At 44.5% G+C, this 27,409-nt stretch overlaps 1 protein-coding gene across 3 annotated transcripts in view; it reads right to left on the reverse strand.

Moving 5' to 3' along the window:
- The window catches only part of LOC310834869 (histone-arginine methyltransferase CARM1-like), a gene marked incomplete at its 3' end in the record, with an annotated part of 59,125 nt that overhangs the window by 13,764 nt on the left and 17,952 nt on the right, over positions 1 to 27,409 (reverse strand). For 2 of the 3 annotated variants that reach the window (XM_083719342.1, XM_083719343.1), the window contains exons 2-7: positions 25,944 to 26,069; positions 21,896 to 22,035; positions 21,644 to 21,748; positions 16,546 to 16,656; positions 9,785 to 9,962; positions 7,811 to 7,901 (exon numbers count right to left, since the gene is read on the reverse strand). In XM_083719342.1, the coding sequence (XP_083575468.1) occupies positions 7,811 to 7,901; positions 9,785 to 9,962; positions 16,546 to 16,656; positions 21,644 to 21,748; positions 21,896 to 22,035; positions 25,944 to 26,069 (751 nt within the window). The remainder of the gene's footprint in view (positions 1 to 7,810; positions 7,902 to 9,784; positions 9,963 to 16,545; positions 16,657 to 21,643; positions 21,749 to 21,895; positions 22,036 to 25,943; positions 26,070 to 27,409) is intronic. The other variant, XM_083719344.1, reaches the window with a different exon arrangement.

The raw sequence follows: 27,409 nt of genomic DNA on the forward strand, positions 1-27,409 counted from the left end.
GAAAAACGAACGCCCCACGTGAGGGTAGCACACACAGCTGAAGAAACCCAACAGACCACAGAACTCCCCACCATTGTCGCTATCCTACAACTATTTCCCAAGGGACCAGTTTTTGAGGCCCAACTAACTTCAACCAGGAACTGACGACCGAGAGGAAGAACTTGAAATTTACGTGCATTCATCAGCCTTAAGCAACAGAACAGCAAATGCACTTTTCTCAGGCGCAAGTGTCATCCAGATGTAAAGCTCATGTTTGGAAGCAAACTCTGATTTAAAGAAGTGCCCAGGAGCTCCGAAATTGGAGCCCTGACTGAAAGCCTGCCGGGCAATGGAAGGCGGGTTAAGCCAGGGGTCTTGGGAGGTGACGCAGTGGAGCCTTGCCCCTCTTGGATGATAAAATTCAGCAGAGAGACGACGGCTGCCTGGGCAAAGGAGGTGGTTGTCAGGGAACTGCCACTGGCTCAGGGGCGAGAGGGGAAAAGCCAGATGATTAGAGAGAGCCCCCAAAGATCGTGGGAAGCAGCACCTCCTCAGCGGAGGAGAGTAACCACGCCTCCAGTGGAGAGGAGCTTCAGGGCTCGGAGGAGGCGAGGCATTGCCAGGACACCTTGCCTGAGCAAAGCAGGGAGGAGAAAGGTCCTCCGTTACCCACGCCCTCCTTGCGCAGTAAGCTTTCGCACCGAGAGGGGAGGCGCAGACTGGGCGTCAAGAAACTACTCTGCTGGGGAAGGTTTAAGGACCGCCCACTCTCAGATTCTGCCAGTGAATGAGCCAGCCACGGGAGAGTGGCGCTCCGGACAGATAGTTTATTTTGGCATCGAAAGCAAGGCTTCACAGCCGAGCAGGGAGGCATTTGCCTGCTTGCTCTCGAGCAACCCCTTGGAACCCTAACAGTGATCAATGCCCTTTTACAAGAGGGGGAGCTTCCTACCTGTTTGAAGGGGGTAGCGATAAGACCGCTCCTTAGGAAATACTCCCTAGACAGTATTCTGAGAACCTATGCAACTACTGACCATTGCCAAGCTCCCTTTTGGGAACTCCCTTTGTGCTGCTGGTTGCTGATCAACTGCATGCAAAGTGACCCAGACCCGGCACTTTTCACCAGAGACCCTTCTCAGTGTCCCCCTTCCCCAAGAGGACGGCAACCCGAGAACAGACCTTTTCTGTGGTGGCTCCCTGTTTGTGGAATGCTCTCGCCATGTCTTTAGGTGCCGTGTGGAAAAATCCTCTTTACTCAGGCCTTTGGCTATTAAACAGTCTGTGTCATTTTAAATGTGAAAGGATTGTTATCACGAATTTTTCTGTGATTGTTCTGTTTTTGTTGTTGTTGTTGTTGTTGTTGTTGTTGTTATGCCATGTAAATTATGTTTTTAATGTTGTACACCACCCTGGGATGCTTGGTTAAAGGGCAGTATATACAGTGGTACCTCGGGTTAAGTACTTAATTCGTTCCGGAGGTCCGTTCTTAACCTGAAACTGTTCTTAACCTGAAGCACCACTTTAGCTAATGGGGCCTCATGCTGCCGCCGTACCGCCAAAGCAAGATTTCTGTTCTTATCCTGAAGCAAAGTTCTTAACCTGAAGCACTATTTCTGGGTTAGCGGAGTTTGTAACCTGAAATATATGTAACCCAAGGTACCACTGTAGATTGAAATAATAATAATAATAATAATAATAATAATAATAATAATAATAATAATAGCTACTGATGTACATCACACAGCTAAGAAGGTTATAAAGGGAGCTGGTTGTGCCATAAGAATACAAAATACAAAAAAGGGAAAAACACAGCCTAAGCGTGGTTTGGAGAACCTGCCATTCATGCCTTTATGTCATGAGGCCTGAAGTGATGTGGTGGCCGAGAGAGAGATGCTGCGTGAAAGACAGCAAAAGCACATGGAAGCATCGTCCTTCAGTGCTGGCAAAAACTTGGTCGCTGGTCCCTGATGGACTTTCAGGGGCATAGGAAAGGGCAAACGGCTCCACACTCCCGCTGGCCTTGGCCGATTTTCCACAGTCAAATCAAGCAGCAAACACCCGGTCAAACATACTTCAAGACGCAAGTCAAACACATGCCAGGCATTCTACCAGACAGCGCATGAAGGATGTCCCTGATTTTCCCAACACAGAAATTATATCCAGAAAGGAAAGGAAAACAGCTCTTAGAACACATCTAGGACAACATTCTTGTCTTAAAAACAGAACTGACCACTCGTGGGATTGAAAAGCTGATGCCTTGGACATTTACAGTCACTACTCAGTGCAAAAGAGCAGAATATACAGAGGCGCCAAGTGACAGGAGTCATCACTGCACAGCCCTGTGACGTCTGGAGAAATATTTAACTCAAATCTGATTGAATCTGATCTCTATTGTTTTCAATGGATAAGAAATTATAACATACCTGGGATTTAAAAAATAAAAAAACAAAACCCCTATTGGGGTAAACAAATGTTGCTGTGGAGATCACCAGGAGTGCAAATTCACCATGTGGTGTTGCAGTGGCACCACTTTCCGAAAGATTTAGCACAAGTTTGTACAACATCTAGCTCTGTCCCAGACCTGGCAAAATGGAGCAGTATGGCTAAAATCAGGTGAAACTCGATACACTCCATAGAATCTTAGAATTACAGAACCACAGAGATGGAAGGGACTCCAACGGTCATCTATTCCAACCCCCTGCGATGCAGGCATCTTAACTAAAGCATCCATGACAGATGGCCATCCAAACTTCAGAATTAATAGCTAAGGAGGTTTCAGGAGCCTTTATTTACAACAGGAAATTCTCCTTTGTCATGTTCATCTGGTTCGGGGAGAAAATCGGCAAAAAAAACAAGATTTCCCTGCAAAACCACATTTTCTACGTTTCAGTTTGGTACCCCTCCTGCAAATTGTCCAAATCCCGTTCTGACTTCATAACGAGACATGTAGATAGTATCATGGCTTTCATTGGCTTTCTGAAAACTAATGGAGTAAGGGCTTTCTGACTTTGTTTCTTTGCTTATAAAATACATGTCTCATTACTCTCTGGTAGCTACAAATGCCTAATACAGTGGACCCTTGTGTAACGTAATCTTCGGGTTGCAAATGTGGCAACCCCGGAAGTGGGTTTGCCACTCGCGCATGCACAGAAGTGCTCTGCGGTGCTGCACGCGTGCGCAGAGGCAGTCCTCCGGTTATGAAATTTTCGGGATACGGCCAGGCCTCTGGAATGGATCCCGTTCATAACCAGAAGTACCACTGTACTGTACATCAATGTAAGTTACTTTCCTTAATGGCAGGAGTAGAGTAAGAAGATTTCATCCCTGCCAGTACAGTGGTACTCAGGTCAAGTACTTAATTCGTTCCGGAGGTCCGTTCTTAACCTGAAACTGTTCTTAACCTGAAGCACCACTTTAGCTAATGGGGCCTCCTGCTGCTGCTGCGCTGCCGGAGCATGATTTCTGTTCTCATCCTGAAGCAAAGTTCTTAACCTGAAGCACTATTTCTGGGTTAGCGGAGACTGTAACCTGAAGCGTATGTAACCTGAAGCGTATGTAACCTGAGGTACCACTGTATAAATGTTAAGAACATACTCAAAACACAGGCAAAACCAATGGTGAAGTCTCTCTCACTTTCTTACAAAATCTTTACTTGTTTTAAAAAAAACCTGTGAAATCTAAGTCTCACATTTTCTCCAGCTGAAGACCCAAAGGCCACAAGACGGCACAATGCGTTGATACTACCAGAGAGGCTTCTAACCTGCCAAAGCTTACAAGGAAACTGTTGTGCTTCTGCCTCAGTCTGCTCATTAGGATTACGAAGCATGAACTATCCCTATGCAACAAATATCTGAGTTGCTTATTTGGCTTGCTGGGACACAGAAATGGTGCACACACAAAACGACAAAATGATGGGCTGGCACCATTCCATTTCAGCTTATCTTTGTTATTACAGGAACTGGAAATAGAAAGAATGACAAAGATGGAGAAAAACAGCTCATACGGAAGACAAGTTTTGCAAACCCACCAGTGCAGAAAACAAGCTTTGAGTATAAATAAGTCTAAGTTGGGTCTATGAAGGTGCAGCCACATGGTGGTGCTGAAACCAACAGATGCAGGTTCAATTCCACAAACAACACATCCTCCAGTGGTCTGTGTCCTCTTCTGCCAATGAACACAGCAATTGGTACCCAAGGCCGATGCAAACGCTAAGTGCCAATGACTTCCTCCTTCCACAAGGGAGCCCTGCTTGTCTGCACTACTATGGGATGACCACCAAAGATAAGCAACATGCACACAGCAGGAGTCATCTCTGGAGCTTGCCTGCACATGTCATAGTCTGCCGCTTGGATGCATCCAGAAGCAAATGTCAGTTTGAATGAACATAAAATGCAATCCCCAAATCCAAATTAAAGCAGCACTTTATAGGTCAACCAAAATGCCACAAAACAGTGTGAAAGATTTCAAGTTCTCCAGAAATCTTCATCAGGCTACATGTTCACACACACACACGCACACGCACACACACACACACACACACACACACACAGGGCAAGAAGAGAGGGGAAAGAAAACATGAGGGGCAACCCATCAGAGTCTGCCAGGAGAAGTTAACAGACATTCAAAATGAGGCTCCTTTAGATGCTATGGAGGTGAGAGGCTGCTGTGTCAAGGCTTCTTGGGAAGGAGAAACATGTGTTTGACCACCTGAATTTCTTCTCCCCTCTTTTTCTTTTTTGTGACATTTTGTTGGCCCAACAGATACTGTCCTAATATGGGATTTGGATTGTTTTCTATGGACCAGCATGACTACCTTTAGGTAAAGGTAAAGGGACCCCTGACCATTAGGTCCAGTCATGGCCGACTCTGGGGTTGCAGCACTCATCTCGCTTTATTGGCCGAGGGAGCCGGCATACAGCTTCCGGGTCATGTGGCCAGCATGACTAAGCCACTTCCAGCGAACCATAGCAGTGCACGGAAACGCCATTTACCTTCCCGCCGGAGGGGTACCTATTTATCTGCTTGCACTTTGACGTGCTTTCGAACTGCTAGGTTGGCAGGAGCAGGGCCCGAACAATGGGCGCTCACCCCGTTGCGGGGATTTGAACCGCCAACCTTCTGATCAGCAAGTCCTAGGCTCTGTAGTTTAACCCACAGCGCCACCCGCGTCCCATGACTACCTTTATATTTGCATAAAACAGAATATTCCAGTTCAATGTATTAGTTAAGAATGAATGGTTCAAAGCAGGAATGACAAATCATCGTCTCCATGTAGCACCTCCCAGATGTTGCTGGATTACAGTTTCAATGACCCCTGGCCATTGGCCAAGCTGGCTGGGGCTGGCAGGAGGGGTGGTCCAGCAATATCTGGAGGGCCATAGGTTCCTCACCATGCAAGCAGGATTTCAAAACCCCGTGGGTTAGCATTTCATAAATCACAACCTCTTTTCCGATGGTGCAAACTCAAATCTGAACAATTCAACCAGATCCTCAGGTAGAAATGGAAGAAAAACCTGCATGATCTAATAATAAACAGTGGCTCAATTCATTCTACAGCAGCTTTTGGTTCCATCTGCATTAGCCTGCTGTGTTTTCCATTGCAAGGAAAAGTGCAAGAAATGGGAATTTGCAAAGCAGAAAGTGGGCAACCAATGTATACGGAGGTCACAGAGGATATTCCTATTGCATTGTAACTAGATTTCACAAGCGATATGAAGCTCTCGCCACTGTGCATCTTCCCTACAGCCCCCTTGTAATGTCTGATTCAAAACAACATTTTAGAAGATGCCACTGCATAGCATGTTGCCTCAAACTCCTGCCTCCCCCCCCCCAATATTACATAATAGGTTGGGAAAGAGGAGCAATGTACAGTGCAATGGCACACAGAGTTAAATTAGATCTTATCGTATGGGAAAGGGGAGGAAAGATTAGGTCAAATCTCCATAGCTGTCAACTTACAGATTTGAAAATAAGGGACCAGCAGCCTCAAAAATAAGGGATCAGCAGCCAAAATAAGGGATTTTGGCTTAGCTTATACAGAAATCCGCCACTCATGGAGCCATGCTGCTTTTGCTGCGACTGACTGTGTTTTGCAGGGGGTTGGACTAGATGATCCTAAGGGTCTACAACTCCAACCAAAGAAGAGGGGCAGACAAAACTGATGAACGACGTCGAGATGGCAAAGCTTACAGGCAGAATTAGAAACCAGGAAGAGGACCTCTTTAATAAAGAATGGGGAAAGTTTATAATTTATTTGAAAAGCTATTGTAAAGAGTTACATACATTGGTAAGATTGACAGAAAACTTGTAGTTAAAATTTGAACTATGGATGGACAAATGATTTATAAAAATAAAGTTATGAAAGGGATGCAGAGGGGGAAATCACTACATTAAGATGCTGCACTGGTTGGAGGGTATGCTAAGTAGCACGTCAGGGCTGCCATTGTCCTGGCGCGAGGAATTCCATCGGCCCTTCCCCGCCCGAGGGGGAGAGGGAGAGAGACTCTCGCCCACGCTGCCCGCGAGCCTGGCATGAGGTGGTTGCGCCGCTGCCGCGGCCGCTGAAGTGCCGCCCTTCTGCGTCCCTCCCCATCCCCATCTCCATCCCCTCCTCTTCCTCCTCCCTCAGGCCACCTCCAGCTTCCCTGGCAGCGCAGCGGAAGTCTTGCAAGAGAGGAGCTGCCTGCCCGCCCACCGCCACCCGTCTCCTCACGACGTGCCCCTGAGAGGGAAAAGGGAGAGACAGAGACGCGGCAGCTCATGTATGCGCACTCTCTCATGCGGCGGAGGACCCTGAGCCACTGCTTCCTTCCCGAGCCGGGCGGGCATGAAACCCGGAAAATTTAAGGGACATCATCAATAATGGACAGCAGCAGGACACGGCGCTGGGATAAGGGAGTTTCCCGCCAAATAAGGGACAGTTGACAGCTATGAAAAACTCAGATCATGTTGTGATTGGTACCCTGACTTAATTCTCAGGTATCCCCTTATACAAATCCAAACGGCAGTGGCACGGAAGAAAAGAAGGGTCATCATGAGAACATGAGCAAGGCACACTTAGTTCTGTGACTACGTAAGCGATGCAGCCACATCCACCCAGTCCTCAATTTGAGCCAGGATACAACCCCAAGACCTTCTGATCGCAGCCCCTGAACCCCTTTCAATCTCAGGAATCAGCGTTGCTGCATGTGACTGACATACAAGTAACATGAAGCCTAAAGCATTCTGGACACCACAATATGGTAACTCTAATCCCAACATTGCCTGGGCCAATTCTGAGATTCTTTTTTGCTTGATGGGAGCATCCTTGCCCATCCACGGCTGCATCATCCTGATGCCATGCCCCCTCTTGCCACCCCTTGAATGCAGGGCAAAGAGTTCTCTCATCACATCTATCTCTCTGCTTGGAGCAGGACTGCATGGTACTGTGTCTCCTGTTGTAGGCTATATTTGCAGAGATAATCTCATCATAATCGTAAAATAATCTCATCTCTTTCCTAGACAGGTCCTGCCTCTGCCTCGTAATGAAAAAGCCGTCAAGTGAAGAGCCACCACACGACGAATGCTTCGGAGTGCCAAGCCACCACATGAGAAGAGTTATCAATGCACAAACAACATGGCCACACGAATCAGCTGTAAGCGCCACAGTTGCAGTTCAACAAAACAGAAATGGGTTAGAAAATTAGGAAGTTTCTTTCGACAGATACAATTCACCACTGCATTGTGATTCCAAGAAGCAGTTTCATTTTGAGACCTCTGTTATGCTGCAGAGCAAAAGACATTTTCTTTTCCTTTCCTTTTTTTTTTTTGAAAAAAGTGAAATAATCATTACCAAAAATTGGCTCTGGAGTAGTGTTCCATGTAGAGCTGTTCATCGGAAAAAGGAGCCAAATGAATGTCACTAAATGTTGGAAACATCATTCCTAGTGAACAAAAGATAATATACAGTAGCAAAGTTCAAATCTTCTGTGTAGCCCTACTTAAACATTTGTTGGAAACATCCAGTAAACATCATCCACTCTCCATCTCAAACAGTTTATCTCTTTATAATTCCGGAGTGGATAATAATTTATGCTCTCATTCTTGATCACATTTCAGTAAGCCCATTAGCAACAATAAAGAACTTAAGGCGGCAAGTCAAATATGCTGCCAGGAGTGATAAAACCTTGCAGTTTTTAACTCATTTGTGATTAGGTATTTAAATAATTTCTTCCTTAAAATCAAAGGCAATATTATATCCTCATTCATCTTCTACAGCTGGAGGAAAAGGATAATATTTCTGAACAACTATCTACAGACTCAGCGTATAATTGTTAATACATTGCCACTAAACAAACCATCAACAGTTTCGGATGTTCACTAAACATACTTCAAGGCTGACAATATAGAGGAACTGGTAATGATGCTGTGTGTTTATCAATGATATCAAAAGACTGCAAAACATTTTACAAACCTTATGCCCATTTCACAGACTATCTAATGCAAAACACACAAGCATGAGCACATTACAGACTGAAGGACAAGGAATCAGTCATCCATACCTCCATTAAATAAGGTCTTAACCTACCCAACAACTATGGAAATAAGTCCGGATAATACATTTTTATAAGTGATTTGGTTAAAACCAGTACACCTGGCAATGCAGAAATGAACTAGCCTATGAAGGAGATGCAGGAAATGTATAGGAAATTATACTTCTACTTAATGAATAATACAATGTTAGCCAGGAGGAAAATTGTTCCATTTCTGCAAATACAGTTTGAGATGGGGAGTTGCATTGTCATAAGGCAATGCCATTGTAAAGAATGTAGAGATTACAGACTGAAATCCTAAAACTCTTTACTCCCAAGTAGTCACTGAATTCAGTATTCATTTAGAGTAAATTGTTTCATGATAGCAATCTCACAGTGCATAGATTTAAAATGCTTTATAAACAGAAATCATTAACCAAGGGGAGCGCAGCTCCATTGCATTTATATCATGAACAAAAAAGACTTAACATTAGTACAAACGGCATTGCCACTAAAGCAGGATTTGAATCAGAAGCACAGAGATTAAGAACTAAACATCTGTTACAATAAGAAACACTAACTTTTAAAGCAGCAAAGTGTACCACCGGAGGAGGACAAAGAATCTGAACATTTAGGCTAAGAGAGATATTTGCTGCATCCCGAGGAAGACTTGGCATAAAGTCAAACATCTTGCCAGACTTTCCTATTCCACGCTGCACCCAACGCCCTCTTAGTTTATGCTAGTTTTGTTTTTGCAAAATCCAGACATAATTGTCCAGACACTCTCTACAAAGCATTCTAAACAGGTGCTCTGTAGAGAATCCCCCCCTCCTGCCTTTTAATTTAAATGGGCTGTAAATTTTTCCCATCCTGTCATTTCCCTAGTCCAGATGCTCCCAGGACAAAAGTTGTTTTCGAATGAAATCATCTTGAAAGTTTCGGAGTGAGAGCCTTGCTTCTAATATTAATTCAGCTGTCTCTTAGCAAACTTGAGTCAGGGATTCTCTCTAGCAGGGAGTCCAAGACTGTATTTGGAGACAAAAGTGGAAACAGAACTTCTTGGTGATGCATGGTCTCATCTGCGGATTATTGCGTTGAGCTTATTGTGGAGGATATAAGGCATGAATCTAGAAGCAATCAGGAATATTAAATATGCCAGAAAGACACTAACATGAGCTCTGACAGTGGTGGGAGGAGGGGTTGTATCCCAAAGACCCTACGAAATCACCACTACTCTGATCCAAGTTGGTAAATTCTTATTTCCTCCTGTTCGTTCCTGTGGAACACAGACTCACCATTTGACTTCAGCCACTTCTTGGCGTGGAGGTAACTTTCCAGCATTCTCTCGTTGAACAGCATATAACCCATTGGCTCAGAAACAATGACGTCGACATTCTCAGGCAAGGAGATTTCCTCAATTTTCCCCGTCAAAACGCTGATCTTATCAGAGAGGTTGTTACTTTGTACTAGAATCTGTAACGAGGAGGCATAAAAAACACACACAACCAAACTGCATTAGCTTCTTTCATCTATAAATAATATGTATTTATTAAATAGTTCTTCATTTGATTTACAGGATGAGCTCAGGATGGCAAACAAGCAATGAGGCGATAAAAACAATTCCAATGCAGATGTGGATTGGGAAGGATTTCAACCTAAAAGGCTGGTTGAAGGAGGAAGGTCTTCCGTGGGGCTCCAAAAGAAAATAGGCAGCCCCTGTCAAATATTCAAGACGAGGAATTTCAAAAGGCAGGTGCCACAGTACTGAAGACCCTGAAGAAAGAACATCTAGATATGATGGCACCTGCAGAAGCCTCTCACCTGCAGAATGCCATGATCAATGGAATGTTAACAGAGAAGCAGCTCTAGTATCATCTGTGTACTGATGACACCTCTCCCAGCGTTTGAAATTAGCCAGGCACCAGGCGCATTTTGCCCCTATGAGACCCTGGAGACCAAGTGAAGATGCCCAGGGCCGTATTGAGGTTTGATGAGGCCCTCAGCTCCTGAAGGTAATGGGGCCCTTTCTATGTCCAGCTGTCCTTTGTCAACAACAAAATGTTGCTGTTTTTTGTGTTGAATATATGGTATATGGTCATTTATGGTATCTCAAGCCATTTGCCCATGTTGCCATGCAACCAGTGCATGCAGAATGTAAGCACCCTGTATATAGAAAGGAGAAAACCAGGGATATTTGAGGGAGCAGGCTAGTAGGCGGGGCCCATGACAACAAAACACTGTTGCTGTCTGTAGGTTTTATTTTATTTGTTTTTTATCTTATATTTTGGAAATGTACATCCAGTTTATCCCCTTTAATTTTTTTGGGGGGGGGCCAAGAGAGTGGGGCCCTAAGAAGAAGAAGAGGAGTTTGGATTTGATATCCCACTTTATCACTACCCTGTTGTGGTTGTTTAGTCGTGTCCAGGATGGTGACTGACGTCTCTCTCCCCCCCCCCCCCCGAGGTGCCTGCCTGGGGATCCTTGGATCTGGACTGTTTTCACACACTAGCAACACATCCTGTAGAATTCTATCCACTCTATTTTATCTACACAATCCAAACAGATTGCAGGAACCAAAAAGTCATATTGAAAAATAAAACTTGAGAGCCATCTTGTCCAAAAATGGCAACCAAGCATTCCGTTTAGGCACCCGTAACCCTGGTTGAGGGACACGGGTGGCGCTGTGGGTTAAACCACAGAGCCTAGGACTTGCCGATCAGAAGGTCGGTGGTTCAAATCCCCGCGACGGGGTGAGCTCTCGTTGCTCGGTCCCTGCTCCTGCCAACCTAGCAGTTCGAAAGCATGTCAAAGTGCAAGTAAATAAATAGGTACCACTCCGGCGGGAAGGTAAACAGCGTTTCCGTGCCCTGCTCCGGTTCACCAGGAGCGGCTTAGTCATGCTGGCCACATGACCCGGAAGCTGCACACTGGCTCCCTTGGCCAATAAAGCGAGATGAGCACTGCAACCCCAGAGTTGTTCGTGACTGGACCTAATGGTCAGGGGTCCTTTTACCTTTAACCCTGGTTGAAGGAGCCGTTTGCCACCTAGCTTACATATCTGAGTTTCTAACACTCAAATCTCCTAATACGAGGGGGTATCAAGTAGGCAAATTCAGAAAATCTGTAGAAGCCCACAAGAAGAATGCCTTAAGCTACCTTTGTCTTTGTGTTTCCTTCCACAGCTGCTAAAAGCAAATACAATGTTGATGTCGTAGTTTATCTGTTTTGATCATTTGTTGTTTTATTTGTGTTTCCATTTTTGTTGTACATTTTACGTTGTACATTGTCTAGAAGACTGGGTTAATAAGTGACTAATTAATATAAAAAACAAACCAACCACTGCCTATTATTATTTTTATTCTTATTATTTCTTACCTGCCCTTAACCAGAATTTCCAGAGCAGTATCTATTTTACTGACAGGCAAAACAAGCTAGAGAAGCACTGTACTCCAATAAAATCGCACTGAAGCAGTTTGATCACATGCCTGACCTTAAGCAGGCAAAATTCAACACATTTCAGTTTAAAAGGCTCAAGATTTTAAGGATTATGACTGCAGCCGATTCACTCGCTGAAACAAGGCCACAGACTTTTTAAGAATTTGCTTGGGATGAGGGAAACAAACTAGAAAATCTCATCAGATGTTGAAATGCAGAGGCTGGGGAAATATTGCTTTTTCTAGTGCTTCATAAAGCAGCTAGAAATTGGTTATTTTATCTGGCATGACGATGCACTAGGAACCATTAATCCTATGACTGCCAGATGGGCCACCCAAGGACTATGGCATTACGTGACCCTCCTCCCCTCCTCTTTCTCTTGGAATGTAGCTCAATGTGGACCGCTTCTGGTGTACAGAACTGGCAATTTTAGTGGACTTACAAACAAATCTCGATCTTTTCCAACTGGTGTTGAAGGAGTTGGCCCATGCCGAGAATGGCTTCTACTACCTGATCTTGTGAGCTTCTAGTAATTGCGAGTGTCCTCAGCAATGATCCTCACTGTTATTCAATGGAAATAAAATGCAGAGCAACTAATATTTTAATATTTTAATGTTTCATTATTTTAATGTTGTATTTTAATTTTGTTTTTAAGTTGTATTCATTCAACTTGTTTTTATTATTGCTTGTTAGCCGCCCTGACCCCGGCCTTGGCTGGGGAGGGCGGGGTATAAATAAAAAATTATTATTATTATTATTATTATTATTATTATTAAAGGGCATTGATTGGATGCAGCCCATTGCACTGCACAATCTCTGACGGAGTGGTCCTACCTGAAGGAGCACCATCTCTTGAACAAATATGTCTGTGTCCTATAGTCATGTTCAGAGACTCTCTTCTGGGAGCTCCTATAATCTGGGGGCAGATTGGGGTGACTAGGAAGTACCAGAGTTTCCCATGATGTGTGAACCAGAAAACTATGGTTAATAGTTTCCAGCTATGCCAGGATATGAAACTGGCTTTCAGATTGGCTTAGGAATTTTGATTTGTGTAGAAGCCATAAGCCATAGCTCCTCAGTCGCATACAACAGGAAGCCGTGGTTTAACTGTGGCTTTCTGGTTTGTTTCCTCACACACATGGAAATAAAGAGCAAAGATGCTGTGGTTGGGGACTTAGTTTGCGTACACAGGCATTGTCTTATTAAGACAGGATTCGATCACGTAAACCAGGTCAATGTGGTGAAGGAAGGGAGAGGAAATATATTAAATCAAGAAGACTACTCTGAAAAAGCGGCTTAACAGAACAAAACTAGCAACTTAATTCCCTTTTCCATTTCCAAATTTCACCTTTTGTTCAGTAGAAGCCCTCATCCTGGCAGCACAATGACATTAGCATGTATAAGAACGATCACTTCTTGTCTTTGGGCCTCTTTGGAAAATAAAGGCTCCTATATAGATCCCCGCCTCCAACAGCCTCATATATTCCTCTGTATTCCTAACAGCCCCTGTATTCCTCAAGGGCCAATTTTTTATTTCTAATGATCCCCAGCGCAAGTTGACCTCTTCCCCATAGACAACTGTTCCTCACGCATAGCTGCTCCCATGTCCTGTTTGTTCAAGTGCTCGCCATAAACTCCCTTCAGCTCGACACAAAATTCTTACTTAATCTTTATAAAAGTAGCTGAAATCTCAGCCCTAAACACGTTTGTCTGAAACACCCCATTTGTTTCAGTAGAGCACATTTCCAACTGAGCTTAGGATCGCAGCATTTCAACTGAAAGTCTAAATTAGGGAGTCGTGCGGGGAAAAACTTGGCACACTGAACTGAAAACACCAGCTGGTCATTTATAATTTTCTATGTTCAACCAAATGATGTCTGTGACATGACAACACAGAACATAATTTTAAATCTAATCCAAATTATTTTTGCATTCTAAGTTCATATGACTTTGGGAACAGCCAATATATTAAGATATCCGAGTTTTGGATAAACAGCAGAGCCATTTAATTGAACGGCATCTATATATAGCTTTTTTTAAAAAAAAGTGAAAGGTAGTAACCACTACGTGCAGATTTCAGTTCTTCCCATTCCTAAACTCCAGATTGTGTAACTTTTCAGTCTACTGATTTGTCCCTACTGGGCTGGTCTACAAAACTGGCTATAAGGACACCATTCGTTTCCCGAAGAAAGTTGTTGGGGATTTCCCAGGAGCACCCCAACTGGGGGACATGTCACTCATTCCTGGTTGATGTTATTAAGCCCATCCCTTGATGGACCAGGAGAGGCAGCTACCTGGTTGTGGCCTCCAATATCGGTGCTTCAGACTGTAATGCTTTCACTGGGTTTCAGGTACAGCAAAAATATCATAGTCATGTAATGGGAGGTTCTAAATAAATTTAGTTTTTTACATTATTGAGCCATATGCAACTCTTGTTGACTAGGACTAATTCAGTGAAATATTTGCATCTTCAGTGGACTTTCCCACTGAACAGACTTGTCAAAGCAGCTCTTTGTAAAATTTCAGTTATATTTGTTATGGGAGACACATGACCCTTCCAGATTTGCATCTGTTGTATGGGTTGTTTTACAGATTGATGGGCTGACTGTCTACCTTTCATTTCACTTTTAATCTGTATACGGCCTTTCTATATTACTGCACACAAGGCAGTTTTCAAGCCGAAGAAGCAGCAAAGATTACACACCTTATAAAAATCTGATCCAATACAGAAATGCCACTATAAAAACGTAGCTTTAAATAAATAACTTAGATAAAATAAAAGTAATATTCAACAATTCATTAGAATATAATAGCACATAATAAAATTAAATATCAGCAAATGATAATTAAACAGAAATTCACTCTTAATTGCAATAAATAATTTCTAAACTATAATCAATAAAAGTAACAGCGAGTCACAGTGCATAAAATAACTCAATACAAACTGAGAAGCCAAGATACACAATTGACAAAATTATTATTTTTTAAATATCTCTGAACTCCTCTTGTCTCTTTCCTGCTGCTTCTGTCTGTTCCCCTTCCCTGCACCTCTCTGAAAACAGAACTGGGACTCCTGGACTAAAGAAAAGGTAAAGTTAAAAGGTAAAGACCCCTGGATGGTTAAGTCCAGTCAAAAGCGACTATGGGGTTGCGGTGTCCATCTTGCCTTTTGGGCCGAGGGAGCTGGCGTTTGTCTGCAGACACCTTTTCTGGGTCATGTGGCCAGCAGGACTAAACCGCTTCTGGCACAACAGAACACCATGACGAAAACCAAAGTGCACGGATATGCCTTCCCACAGCAAAGGCGGTACCTATTTATCTACTTGCACTGGCATGCTTTCAAACTGCTAAGTTGGCAGGAGCTGGGACAGAGCAACGGGAGCTCACTCCGTCACAGGGATTTGGACCGCCAACCTTCCGATTGGCAAGCCCAAGAGGTTCAGTGGTTTAGACCACAGCGCCGTTCCCGTCCCACTAAAAAAGTTCTTTAGTCCTGGACTAAAGAACCAGAATCAGAGCTGGAGGGAGGGGGCTTTCGAGACCATCCATCCCAACTCCTTGATCCAGGAAGGAAATCCAGAGCTGGAGGATCTGCCACTGATAATAATACTAATAAATTTTTATTTATATCCCACCCTCCCCAGCTGAAGCAGGGCTCAGGGCGGCTAACAACAATAAAATAATACAACATTCTAAAATCATTTCATTAATTAATTAATTCAAATTAATTCAAATCAAATTGATGTCAACCATTGGGCTAGAGTTCTGTGAAGATTGCCAAAGGAGGGAGTCAGGCTGTGCCCTGGCCAAAGGCCTGGTGGAACAGCTCTGTCTTGCAGTCCCTGAGGAAAGATGTCAAGTTTGCAGGGCCCTAATCTCTTGTGGCAGAGCGTTCCACCAGATCGGAGCCACAGCCGAAAAAGCCCTAGCTCTGGTTGAGGCCAGCCTAACCTCTCTGTGGCCTGGGACCTTCAAGATGTTTTTGTTTGAAGATCGTAAGGTCCTCCGTGGGACATACCAGGAGAGCCAGTCCTGTAGGTATGAGGGTCCTAGGCCGTATAGGGTTTTAAAGGTTAAAACCAGCACCTTAAATCTGATCCTGTACTCCACCGGGAGCCAGTGCAGCTGGTATAGCACCGGGGGAATGTGATTCCACAGCGAGGACCCCGTAAGGAGTCTCGCCGCGGCATTTTGCACCCGCTGGAGTTTCTGGGTCAGTCTCAAGGGCAGCCCCACGTAGAGCTAGTTACAACAATCCAGTCTGAAGGTGACCGTCGCGTGGATCACAGTGGCTAGGTCAGGGCGAGAGAGGTAAGGAGCCAACTGCTTAGCTTGGCGGAGATGAAAAATGGCTGCCTAACCTCTGCTTAAAGACCTTGAGGGAGGGAGAGAATTGCCCTCCCCTGGTAACAGAGGTCCTGCAGTGAAAGCAAGTCTAGGCTCCAGCCCAAAACAAAGAGGACTAATAAGGATTGCACAGAAGCAGCACTTCATGGGCAACAGCAACTCAAACTGCTGGCCCCCCTCAATTTGCAGCACACTGATGCAGATCTCGTTTCTCTTGCGCACAGCAAAGCGTGCCAAACTCATTCAGCCGCAGGACCCAATCCAATGTGCTCACCTCAGCATATTTGGCCACAGAGCTGGCTTCCACTGCATAGACTTTTCTCGCTCCAGCTTGCACAGCAAAAAATGAAAGGATTCCTGACCCACAGCCAACATCTAGGATCACCTTGAAAGAAAAGAAGGGGAGAAATAATCTCTGTTTGTGATCCAAGATTTAAATTTATTGCATTCACTAAATAGAAAACACACTCAGCTGAGCTTATTAGATTCTTGAATGATGCAGAATCAGGGAAAAGCAGATAAACTGGCTTAGGTGGCCAGATCTGTTCACCTGAAGAAAGATTTAAGGGAGTATGCTGGAGGGCACAAGAGATAAATGCTTTCCATAATGAAGATTTTCCACTCTAGAAGGGATCCCAAGGTATTCTTTCCTTGCTATATGGGCCACAGCCTGGGGAAAAACCTTCTGGTATACACAAAAAAGCTATAATAGTATATATTTTTACAATACTATGTAGTATTTCTTTAAGCCAAGCATCCATTTTCTTTGAAGAGGAAGTGTACTTCTGGTTGTGATGTGCACAATCAAGTTTTACAACAAAACCCAACAGTATCAAAGTACACCTTTCCAATATATATATATATATATATATATATATATATATATATATATACACACACACACACACACACACACACATATATATATATACACATATATATATATACACACAGTTGTTCTGATACAAACATGGTAAATTAAATTTAAACAGAAAATTGCTTAATTCTGAAAACCGCTAAAGCAAAACTGGTCACCTTTCAGTCATTAAATGGATCTAACTTAGGTAATAAAGGTAAAGGGACCCCTGACCATTAGGTCCAGTCGTGGCCGACTCTGAGGTTGCGATGCTCATCTCGCTTTACTGGCCAAGGGAGCAGGCATACAGCTTCTGGGTCATGTGGCCAGCATGACTAAGCCGCTTCTGGCGAACCAGAGCAGCGCACAGAAACGCCGTTTACCTTCCCGCCAGAGCGGTACCTATTTATCTACTTGCACTTTGATGTGCTTTCGAACTGCTAGGTTGGCAGGAGCAGGGACCGAGCAATGGGAGCTCACCCAGTTGCGGGGATTCGAACCGCCAACCTTCTGATAGACAAGTCCTAGGCTCTGTGGTTTAACCCACAGCGCCACCCACGTCCCAACTTATGTAATAAACCCACATTATAAGCTTCAAGTGACTGCTGCAAAATTCTGCCAGCATCTCAGAATCTCACTTAATTGCTTGCACCTCCCTACGAAAGAGCAATAAAATTTGTAAAGTGATAAATCTCCCAGACTCTTGTTCCAGGGAAATACATAGCCTTACCATGGGGGGTGGGGTGGGGGAGAATACAACTGGCTATGTTTGCGGTGTGTGTGTTGGGATGTATTTCTGACATGCAGAATGTTCTAGTTTGGTGCCTCATAAAAGTTGACAGCAGGGCTGAGCTAATGGCCTTAAAAAGCGAGTCATTAGGTTGGTTCAAGACCAAACGAGAAACCCGAAGCAATAAAGGACTAATTTCTCTCCTCATGCGCCCGAAAATTAATGTTACCGTGGAAACCATGTACCACATGCCAGTCTTAAAGTGTACTTTTGATAAAAATGAGTCTAGTCTAATGAAAATAATCCTGTTGCATTTCCTCAGCTCCAACTATAATCACTACAATTTTGTTACAGTGGTACCTTGCTTCCCAAACGCCGAAAACCAGCAAGTGTTCCGGTTTTTTAACGTTTTTTGGAAGCTGGTTGTCTGACACGGCTGTCAGCTATTGTTTCCGGGGTGCCTGCACCAAACAGAAGCCGTGCCTTGGTTTTCAAATATTTCGGAAGTCAAACAAACTTCCAGAACAGATTAAGTTTGGCACTTTTGTTTCTGCTGTTTATTTTGCATTTTTGTTTTTGAGGCTTTTTCAATCAATTTGTTTTTGTGACTGTGTGGAACCCAGTTCAGCTACTGATTGATTGATTGATTGATTGATTGTGTGACTGCAGAAATGGATAAAAGCCCCCCATCCAAACAATGACTGTCATCAGTGCAGGTAAGGAAAAAAATGAATTTTTATTTTTATCATCTACAATGCTGCCTTCTTTATTTTATAGTACAGTACATTGATGATTGCTTTCATTTTATGGAAATGGTCTTGTTAGATAGTAAAATTCATGTTAAATGGCTGTTTCAGGGGTTGTTTTTAAAAATCTGGAACGAATTAATTTGTTCTGCATTACTTTCTATGGGAAAGTGTGCCTTGGTTTTGGAACGCCTTGGTTTTGGAATGGACTTCTGGAATGGATGAAGTTTGAGAACCAAGGTACAGAGATTCAGGGGATACTCAAACTTGCAAACACGGCGATCTTATTTTCAGTTCCTACTACAGGATCGAATGAGCTCTCTTTTATATCACCGACGGAAAACTTCAACAGCCCATTTCAGTCCGTTTGTGTGCTTGAAACCATTAACCCCACAGAGCAGCTGTGCTACTGTCTGGCTTTTAAAAATAAAAAATGCAAATATGGGTGAGAGTTAATAATGAAGATCAAAAAGCAAGAACCAAACCAAACTGATTTCTTAGCCAAGTAGTATAAGAACATAGGGATGCAGGTGGCGCTGTGGGTTAAAGCCTCAGCGCCTAGGACTTGCCGATTGAAGGGTCGGCAGTTCGAATCCCTGTGGCGGGGTGCGCTCCCGCTGCTCGGTCCCAGCGCCTGCCAACCTAGCAGTTTGAAAGCACCTCCGGGTGCAAGTAGATAAATAGGGACCGCTTACCAGCGGGAAGGTAAACGGTGTTTCCGTGTGCAGCTCTGGCTCGCCAGAGCAGCGATGTCACGCTGGCCACGTGACCCGGAAGTGTCTCCGGACAGCGCTGGCCCTTGGCCTCTTAAGTGAGATGGGCGCACAACCCCAGAGTCTGTCAAGACTGGCCCGTACAGGCAGGGGTACCTTTACCTTTACCTTTTATAAGAACATAGGAAACAGGAGATCATGATACTGTCAAAAATTCCTCAGAGGTGGGCAAGGGCAGAAGAAGCCTTCAAAGAAACCGCGAGGTTTCGTTTTCCTGTATGTTTAAAGAGTCTGACTTCAACGATGCTTCCCGTCTATTGACTTGGGGAAGAGGTGAGGAGAGCCGCTTTCTGGCCCCTGATGGGAGGCTGTGGGGCTCACAGAGATCCAGGATCCATCCCTTTCTGTGCTGGGCACGTCTCCCAGGGCAGCCCTTGGGAAAGGAAGGGGCTGTAGCCGGGGGGCAGAAGACAAGCTTTGCACGCAGAAGAAGATGCCTGTTTCTTGTGAAAAATATCTTCAGGCTGGAAGAGATCTGAGCCTGAGATCCTCGGGAGCTCCTGGTGGTCAGAGCAGATCCTGCGCTCACTGAATGGCACCTGGTTCAAACATATGCCTGAATTATAAGTAGGGATGGGCAAAATCTGTCCATTTCAGTTTTCCTATGCTTCTCATTTTCCAATCTAAATTTCACTTCTCCACAATTCCATATAGCTTGCAATTTTTAAAAGGAGTGAAAATTCACAAGAATTTTACACTGAAATTATTTTTTGTAATAATAATAATAATATCTATTTATATCCCGCCCTCCCCAGCTGAAGCCAGGCTCAGAGAGGCTAACAACAGTAAAATAATCTAAAATCATTTCATTATAAAATTAATTCAAATCAGATTAATGGCAACCATTGGGCTAGAGTTCTGTGAGGATTGCCAAAGGAGGGAGTCAGGCTGTGCCCTGGCCAAAGGCCTGGTGGAACAGCTCTGTCTTGCAGGCCCTGCAATTTTGCCTCCTATATACATTTTTGCAAGGCAATTTTCAAGAATATAATGCATTTATGTATGTTATTTTCCACTAATGGACACTTTACAGCAGTATATGCATTTCTGTGCATATTATTTGCCTAGCAAACTGCACTGCAGAATTGGGGGAAATGGCGTAATGGTTAGTGTGTTGGATTAGGGCCTGGGAGAGAGCAGGGTTAGAATCCCCACTTAGCTACAAAAGTCACTGGCTGACCTTGGAGGTAGTCACCATCTCTTAGCCTAATCTGCCTCACAGGGTTGTTGTGAGGGTGAACCGGGGAGGAGCAGAACCACATACACCACTTTGAGCTCCTTGGAAGATAAAGGTGGTCTGTATGGAAGTGAGAGCTTGACCATAAAGAAGGCTGATCGCCGAAGAATTGATGCTTTTGAATTATGGTGCTGGAGGAGACTCTTGAGAGTCCCATGGACTGCAAGAAGACCAAAGCTCTCCATTCTGTAGGGAATCAGCCCTGAGTGCTCACTGGAAGGACAGATCCTGAAGGTGAGGCTCCAATACTTTGGCCACCTCATGAGAAGACTCCCTGGAAAAGACCCTGATGCTGGGAAAGATGGAGGGCACAAGGAGAAAGGGACGACAGCGGACGGGATGGTTGGACAGTGTTCTTGAAGCTACCAGCATGAGTTTGACCAAATTGTGGGAGGTAGTGGAAGACAGGAGTGCCTGGCGTGCTCTGGTCCATGGGGTCACGAAGAGTCGGACACGACTAAACAACTAAACAACAACAACAACAGAAATGTAATAAATAAATGAAAAATAAAAGAGGTCGGTGTTTTGGATTGTGTATTGTACCGGGAACTACAAATTAGGAAGGCTCACATTTAGATGCAAACTAAACTGAATTCCGCTCCCATCTCTAATTATAATAATAGTATGAACAAGACTGTAGGCAGGTGGGCCAGTGCAAATATTTAGAATCAGGTTGCCAACATAACTGATTCCTCGCTTCCAGAATTAAGCCACAAAGAGGAAGACACACATATCCAGAAAACATGGCCAACTAATACAAGACTGATCCTTTTTTACAATAATCATTTTGTCTTCTATCCCTTATCTAAGGATGCTTATTTAACATGTAACATTGTCTTCTTCCTGTATTCCTTCTGTAATCTTTTGTGTTTGGTTTTTCTTCAGTAGTTTTGCGGTTTTGGCTAGTTGCAATGTCTGTTATAATGGAAAATTCAATAAAAATATTTTACAGAGAGAGAGAGAGAGAGAGAGAGAGAGAGAGAGAGAGAGAGAGAGAGAGAATTGGGGTGGGCATACTTTTAACAGGGCTTACCTTATCCTTAAAATCTATATGGTTCTGCAGTATTGCTCTGTGATATGTGGCCGTCCTCACAAAATCCTGCATCATGTTCTGTTGCTGGGATAAGCAGCCATAAAACTAAACAGGAAAAACAGGAACAAATATATAAAATTGTGCCCTTCCCCCCCTTGCCTGCTGCACTTCACACAAGAAGGGCAAAGTCATGGCTGCAGAAACCAGCTCTGAGCAGGAAGTGCAGAAACACAGGGAAAGTAATGAATTTACCTCTTCTAGGTTTGTGATGCAATGGACCTCTACCTGAAAATATTGAGCTGCAGAGGATTCTTCGGTTCTCTGATTGAACACGGAGTGCTCCTTATTCCAATTCCTGCAGTTCTTCAGCACATTTGAAAACATGCTATATTCTGAAACAGAAACGGTGAATTGAATTAAATACAGAGGCCTGAGAGGCGGGCCACTCAAATTCACAGCAGGTTTGGCTAGGGTACCTGGGGGGGAAATGGTATTGGCTATGCAAAACTACAGCTGTTTATATTAAAGTAAACAGCATCATGAGAAATGGTAGGCAGTGGAAGGAAAGAAACTGAACGATCACCGAGCTGCTTTCTACCCTCTGCAAAACATAATGTAACATTCAGCTGAACTAAATGTGCAAAGGTAAAAAGGTAAAGGGACCCCTGACCATTAGGTCCAGTCATGGCCGACTCAGGGGTTGCGGTGCTCATCTCGCTTTATTGGCCGAGGGAGACGGCGTACAGCTTCCGGGTCATGTGGCCAGCATGACTAAGCCGCTTCTGGTGAACCAGAGCAATACACGGAAACACCGTTTACCTTCCTGCCGGAGCGGTACCTATTTATCTACTTGCACTTTGAGGTGCTTTTGTACTGCTAGGTTGGCAGGAGCAGGGACCGAGCAACCGGAGCTCACCCCGTTATGGTTGATTCGAACCGCCGACCTTCTGATCAGCAAGTCCTAGGCTCTGTGGTTTAACCCACAGCACCACCCGCGTCCCAATGTGCAAAGAGCAAGCCACAAATTATACTCTGTGCTCTTTCATCTGCCTATTCCTTCCCTTAAGACAGGTTAGCTCACTGGGCTGAAGTGCTCTTAAGGAAAGTAGAGTTGCAACTGCCATTGATTTATGTGTCACTAGTACAGCTGGGGAATGCACCAAGATCAGCCCCCCCCTCGCTCTGCAGCCCGACTCACCCGACCTGTGCAGCAGCCATGCAGCTCCTGCCAAATGAGATGTGCTGTGGTGAAGGGGGCTGTGGTGGTGGAGGGGGGGATCTTAAAAATAGCATGGACCTGCATATAGAAGATGCATCCACTTGCTCTCTAGAAATCCTCCTCTGTTCTCTCAGCCACCCTTGCCACAGCCCAGGCTGGCATTTCTCTGGCGCCAACCCAATGCCTACAACACAGTAGCATAAATGCAAGAGATCTGCAAGATTCGACCCAGTCTTTCTGAAACCAGTGTTGACACCAATCCTCTTGTTTTTCACCTGAACTGTGCTCCTCTCAAGATGGCAGCAAGTACTGCCTGTGAGACGGCGGGCCAATTATTCCTCGGATGAGCTGCTCTAAATAGACGGCCATTGTTTGGGAAAGACAAGACGATATGCGCAAGACACACTGGCAGCCAATTTTATGGCTTGCTTGATGCAACTCAGATGCTGCACACATGTTCTTCGGGAAACAGAGACAACCATCTAGGATTTATAGCTGTCTAAATGGTGGAACGGAAGGAATGAGGAGAGCTCTGTCCTCTGCATGAATTCAGGGCAGGCATCCATTCGCCACCAGAAAGACGGGTGAAACGGGGGTCTGGAAATCTAAATCGACACAACTCTCAAGTAATACACAATGGTAAGTGTGGCGATCACACAGGGTCCCCGGACATTCGACGGTCTATTGACATTGTGCCACCACTGTAATTGCTTTATTTGCTGCCACCAACCCGTTTCCCTCGGGTACACACGGAGTCCAGACAGTTGTTAACATTAACAAATAATCAAGCTTATTTTTTATAAGCATGAAAAAGCTTATGGTTTCAGTTTTTCTTGTCAGTTTCTTAATCTTAAGTTTCTTTACTGACCCAATGTTCCTAACAACTTCAAACTGATTATTCCAACTAACTATCTGACTCCACCTAACAATTCCTCTCACTCTCTCACAACACAACTCGACAACCCACAGACTATTTCTCCCTCTTCCTTCTCCAACTCCCAACTGACTTCCACACACTCCAACTCTAACTCTAACTCCTCCCCTGTGTTTCCACTGGCCAATCACTTCACACTCATTTAACCCTTTCCTTATGACCCACCTAGGAGGCAAATGCCACAGTAAGTTTACAAATAGACTTCGTTCTAAACAATCAGAAGATTGTAGACCCTGCTCTTCAAAGATGCCTTGTTCAACTAGAAGCTTAAACTGGGTCGAAGATGCAAAGCAGTTGAAGCCCAATCTCTGACTGAGGACTAAACTGGAGCTCTGCACCGAAGGCCCTGTTGTCCAAGGCACTTGGGCCCCAACATCTTTGACTGCTGCCCAAAAGAGCAACCCTGAATATCTACCCTGCAATATCCAGGACATAAGAACATGATGCACCACTTTGCTGAAGCTAAGCAGGTTCCGGCCTGGTCAGTGCAAGAATGGGAGACCCCCTGAGAGCCCTCCTTCCCACTGCCTTGAGTCCCAGGACAGAAGAAGGAGAGCTATAGATCTACCAATTAACTAACAAATCATGTTTGAGCCTTCCTATTCATGCAAGTGGCAGCCAGTTAAGTCAAATGGGGGCCTGGGAATTCAAAAACATGGGTCCATAGACATTACAAGAAACTGACAGCAGCTGCTTTAGACAGAAGGCACATGTTTCTTGTGATTTCAAGTTTTGTCTGAAACATCTTCAAGTTGTCAGGAAAATGTTTTGATCTTGATACCTATACTCTATAGCCTGACGTCTGAGAATGTCTGACACCCTTGGGTATTCTTAAAGAGCAACATATATTCAAAACAATGTTGCCCAGTTGTTTGGTTCCAACACAGCATTATGGTGTAAAACTTTGAAACAGCTTTGAAGGAATTTACCACCATTACGGAGAAGCATGAAACCCTTTCTGTTAAATTAGCCACGGAGCAACAGATGTCAAAGGCTGTCCAATGTGCAAAATATTTCAGACATAGAGGCAAACAAGGAAAGCCTACAGTGAGATGTTGCAGGACATGGGTGGCACTGTGGTCTAAACCACTGAGCCTCTTGGGCTTGCCGATCAAAAGGTCGGCAGTTCGAATCCCCACAACAGAGTGAGCTCCCGTTGCTCTGTCCCAGCTCCTGCCAACCTAGCAGTTCAAAAGCAAGCCAGTGCAAGTAGATAAATAGGTACCACAGTGGTGGGAAGGAAAACAGCATTTCCGTGCACTCTGGTTCTGTCACGGTGTCCCATTGTACCAGAAGTGGTTTAGTACTGCTGGCCACATGACCTGGACAGCTGTCTGTGGACAAACGCTGGCCTGAAAGTGAGATGAGCTCTCGCAACCCCATAGTTTCCTTTGACTGGACTTAAACCATCCAGGGGTCCTTTACCTTTTACCATTCTCCCCAAACTAAATGTGTGTAGAATATTAAAACTATAACAAACTGTGTTTTTTTCAATTTTCCCAAAAACAAACGGCTTTGGGGGGAAACGGGAGGGGGGTTATTTTTCTGCTCCCCCCCCAGGCCTTCCCATCTCTAGTTGTACTTCTGCAAACCTCAATATCTTGGATTGGTTGATCCTCAGGGTCTCTTCCAACTCTACAATTCTATAGTTCAATGAACTCGGAAGGACGCGGGTGGCACTGTGAGTTAAACCACAGAGCCTAGGACTTGCCGATCAGAAGGTCAGTGATTCAAATCCCCGCAACGGGGTGAGCTCCTGTTGCTCGGTCCCTGCTCCTGCCAACCTAGCAGTTCGAAAGCATGTCAAAGTGCAAGTAGATAAATAGGTACCGCTCCGGTGGAAAGGTAAACGGCGTTTCTGTGCACTGCTCTGGTTCACCAGAAGTGGCTTAGTCATGCTGGCCACATGACCCAGAAGCTGTACGCCGGCTCCCTTGGCCAATAAAGTGAGATGAGCGCCGCAACCCCAGAGTCGGCCACTACTGGACCTAATGGTCAGGGGTCCCTTTACCTTTATGAACTTGGAGCATGCAAAATAGTGTACAAGAAAGCGCACCCAAGTTACTGGTTTAGGGGGGTGGTAGTGTACAGAGAGGGGGAGAAACCTTGAGACATGTACAGAACTATGAATGCCACCAATTACTTACCAGAATGGGACCTGAATTGAAGTAAGGCATTGTTATAGCCAAGCGATATCAAGATTGATTCTTTTCCCACACGGCAATATTCGGTATCTTTGTTGACCAAGCATTTAAACACACAAACGCCATCAGCTGCAGAGAGGGGAAAAACATGTCAGCGCTTATTACAAAACACAGAGACAGGTAGGTACATACATATGTATATATTACTGGCGGATGAGCCACAGCTTGCCTTGGTGGATAGCATTTTTAATTCAGATATATTTCTCATTATATATCTTTCTCATTATATACCCTTGTGCTTTTTTTTTTTTTTTTTATTCATGCCAACAGCTCCATCTTTACCTAACTGTTTTGGGAATGCAAAAGTTCTCTATAAAAGAAGTACTGTAAAGAACCAGCTCGGAGCTGTTCCTGGTGCAATTGCCTCAGGAAAGGACAATGTTCTCATTTAGGAAGTCTTTAAGGAAGTTTTGGGATGCGGGTGGCGCTGTGGGTTAAACCACAGAGCCTAGGAATTGCCGATCAGAAGGTCGGCGGTTCAAATCCCCGCGACGGGGGTGAGCTCCCATTGTTCGGTCTCTGCTCCTGCCAGCATAGCAGTTTGAAAGCACGGCAAAGTGCAAGTAGATAAATAGGTACCACTCCGGCAGGAAGGTAAATGGCGTTTCTGTGCGCTGTTCTGGTTCGCACAGTGAGATGAGCGCCGCAACCCCAGAGTCAGTCACGACTGGACCTAATGGTCAGGGGTCCCTTTACCTTTAAGGAAGTTTCACCTCTCCCCCACCCCCAATGCTCAGCGGTGTGAAAAACAACAAGAATGAATGTTTTAAAGAAGAAGATTAATCTCTGGATGTACGTAGATCAGCAGCCAGGAGAAGGCATTAGCAACCAAATAAGAACTATTTTTAAAATCTACGTGGACACAGCAAACATAGCAGCAAAGAAGAGTTTAAGTGATGAATTGGATTTGGAAGAATAAACTCCGAATTTGGGCATCTGGAGATATTATATGTTGAAGGAATTGCAGGCGGGACTAAATTATGTGCAGCAGACAGAAAATAATATAGTAATGAAAGAATTGTGGAATAGATAAAAATAAAATGCAGCATAGAAGGGTTCTTTTCAGAGGGCCAGGAAACCTTTTATAAGGGGAAGCATCACTAGGGGTGTTATTTTCCTGCAGGAGAAGGAGGAATGCGAGTGGTTTATTCACGTTTCCCTCCTTGAGGTTCCTATTAATATGGACTTGGGTGGCAGCCAGCTTAACCTGTGCTTTTGAGGGGATTCTTCTTCTTTCTGAAGTAAGTAAAGGTAAAGGGACCCCTGACCATTAGGTCCAGTCGTGGCCGACTCTGAGGTTGCGGTGCTCATCTCGCTTTACTGGCTGAGAGAGCCGGCGTACAGCTTCCAGGTCATGTGGCCAGCATGACTAAGCTGCTTCTGGCAAACCAGAGCAGCACATGGAAACG

The sequence above is a fragment of the Podarcis gaigeae genome, assembly GCF_964106915.1.
Source record: "Podarcis gaigeae genome assembly, chromosome: 17".
Classification (NCBI taxonomy): domain Eukaryota; kingdom Metazoa; phylum Chordata; class Lepidosauria; order Squamata; family Lacertidae; genus Podarcis; species Podarcis gaigeae.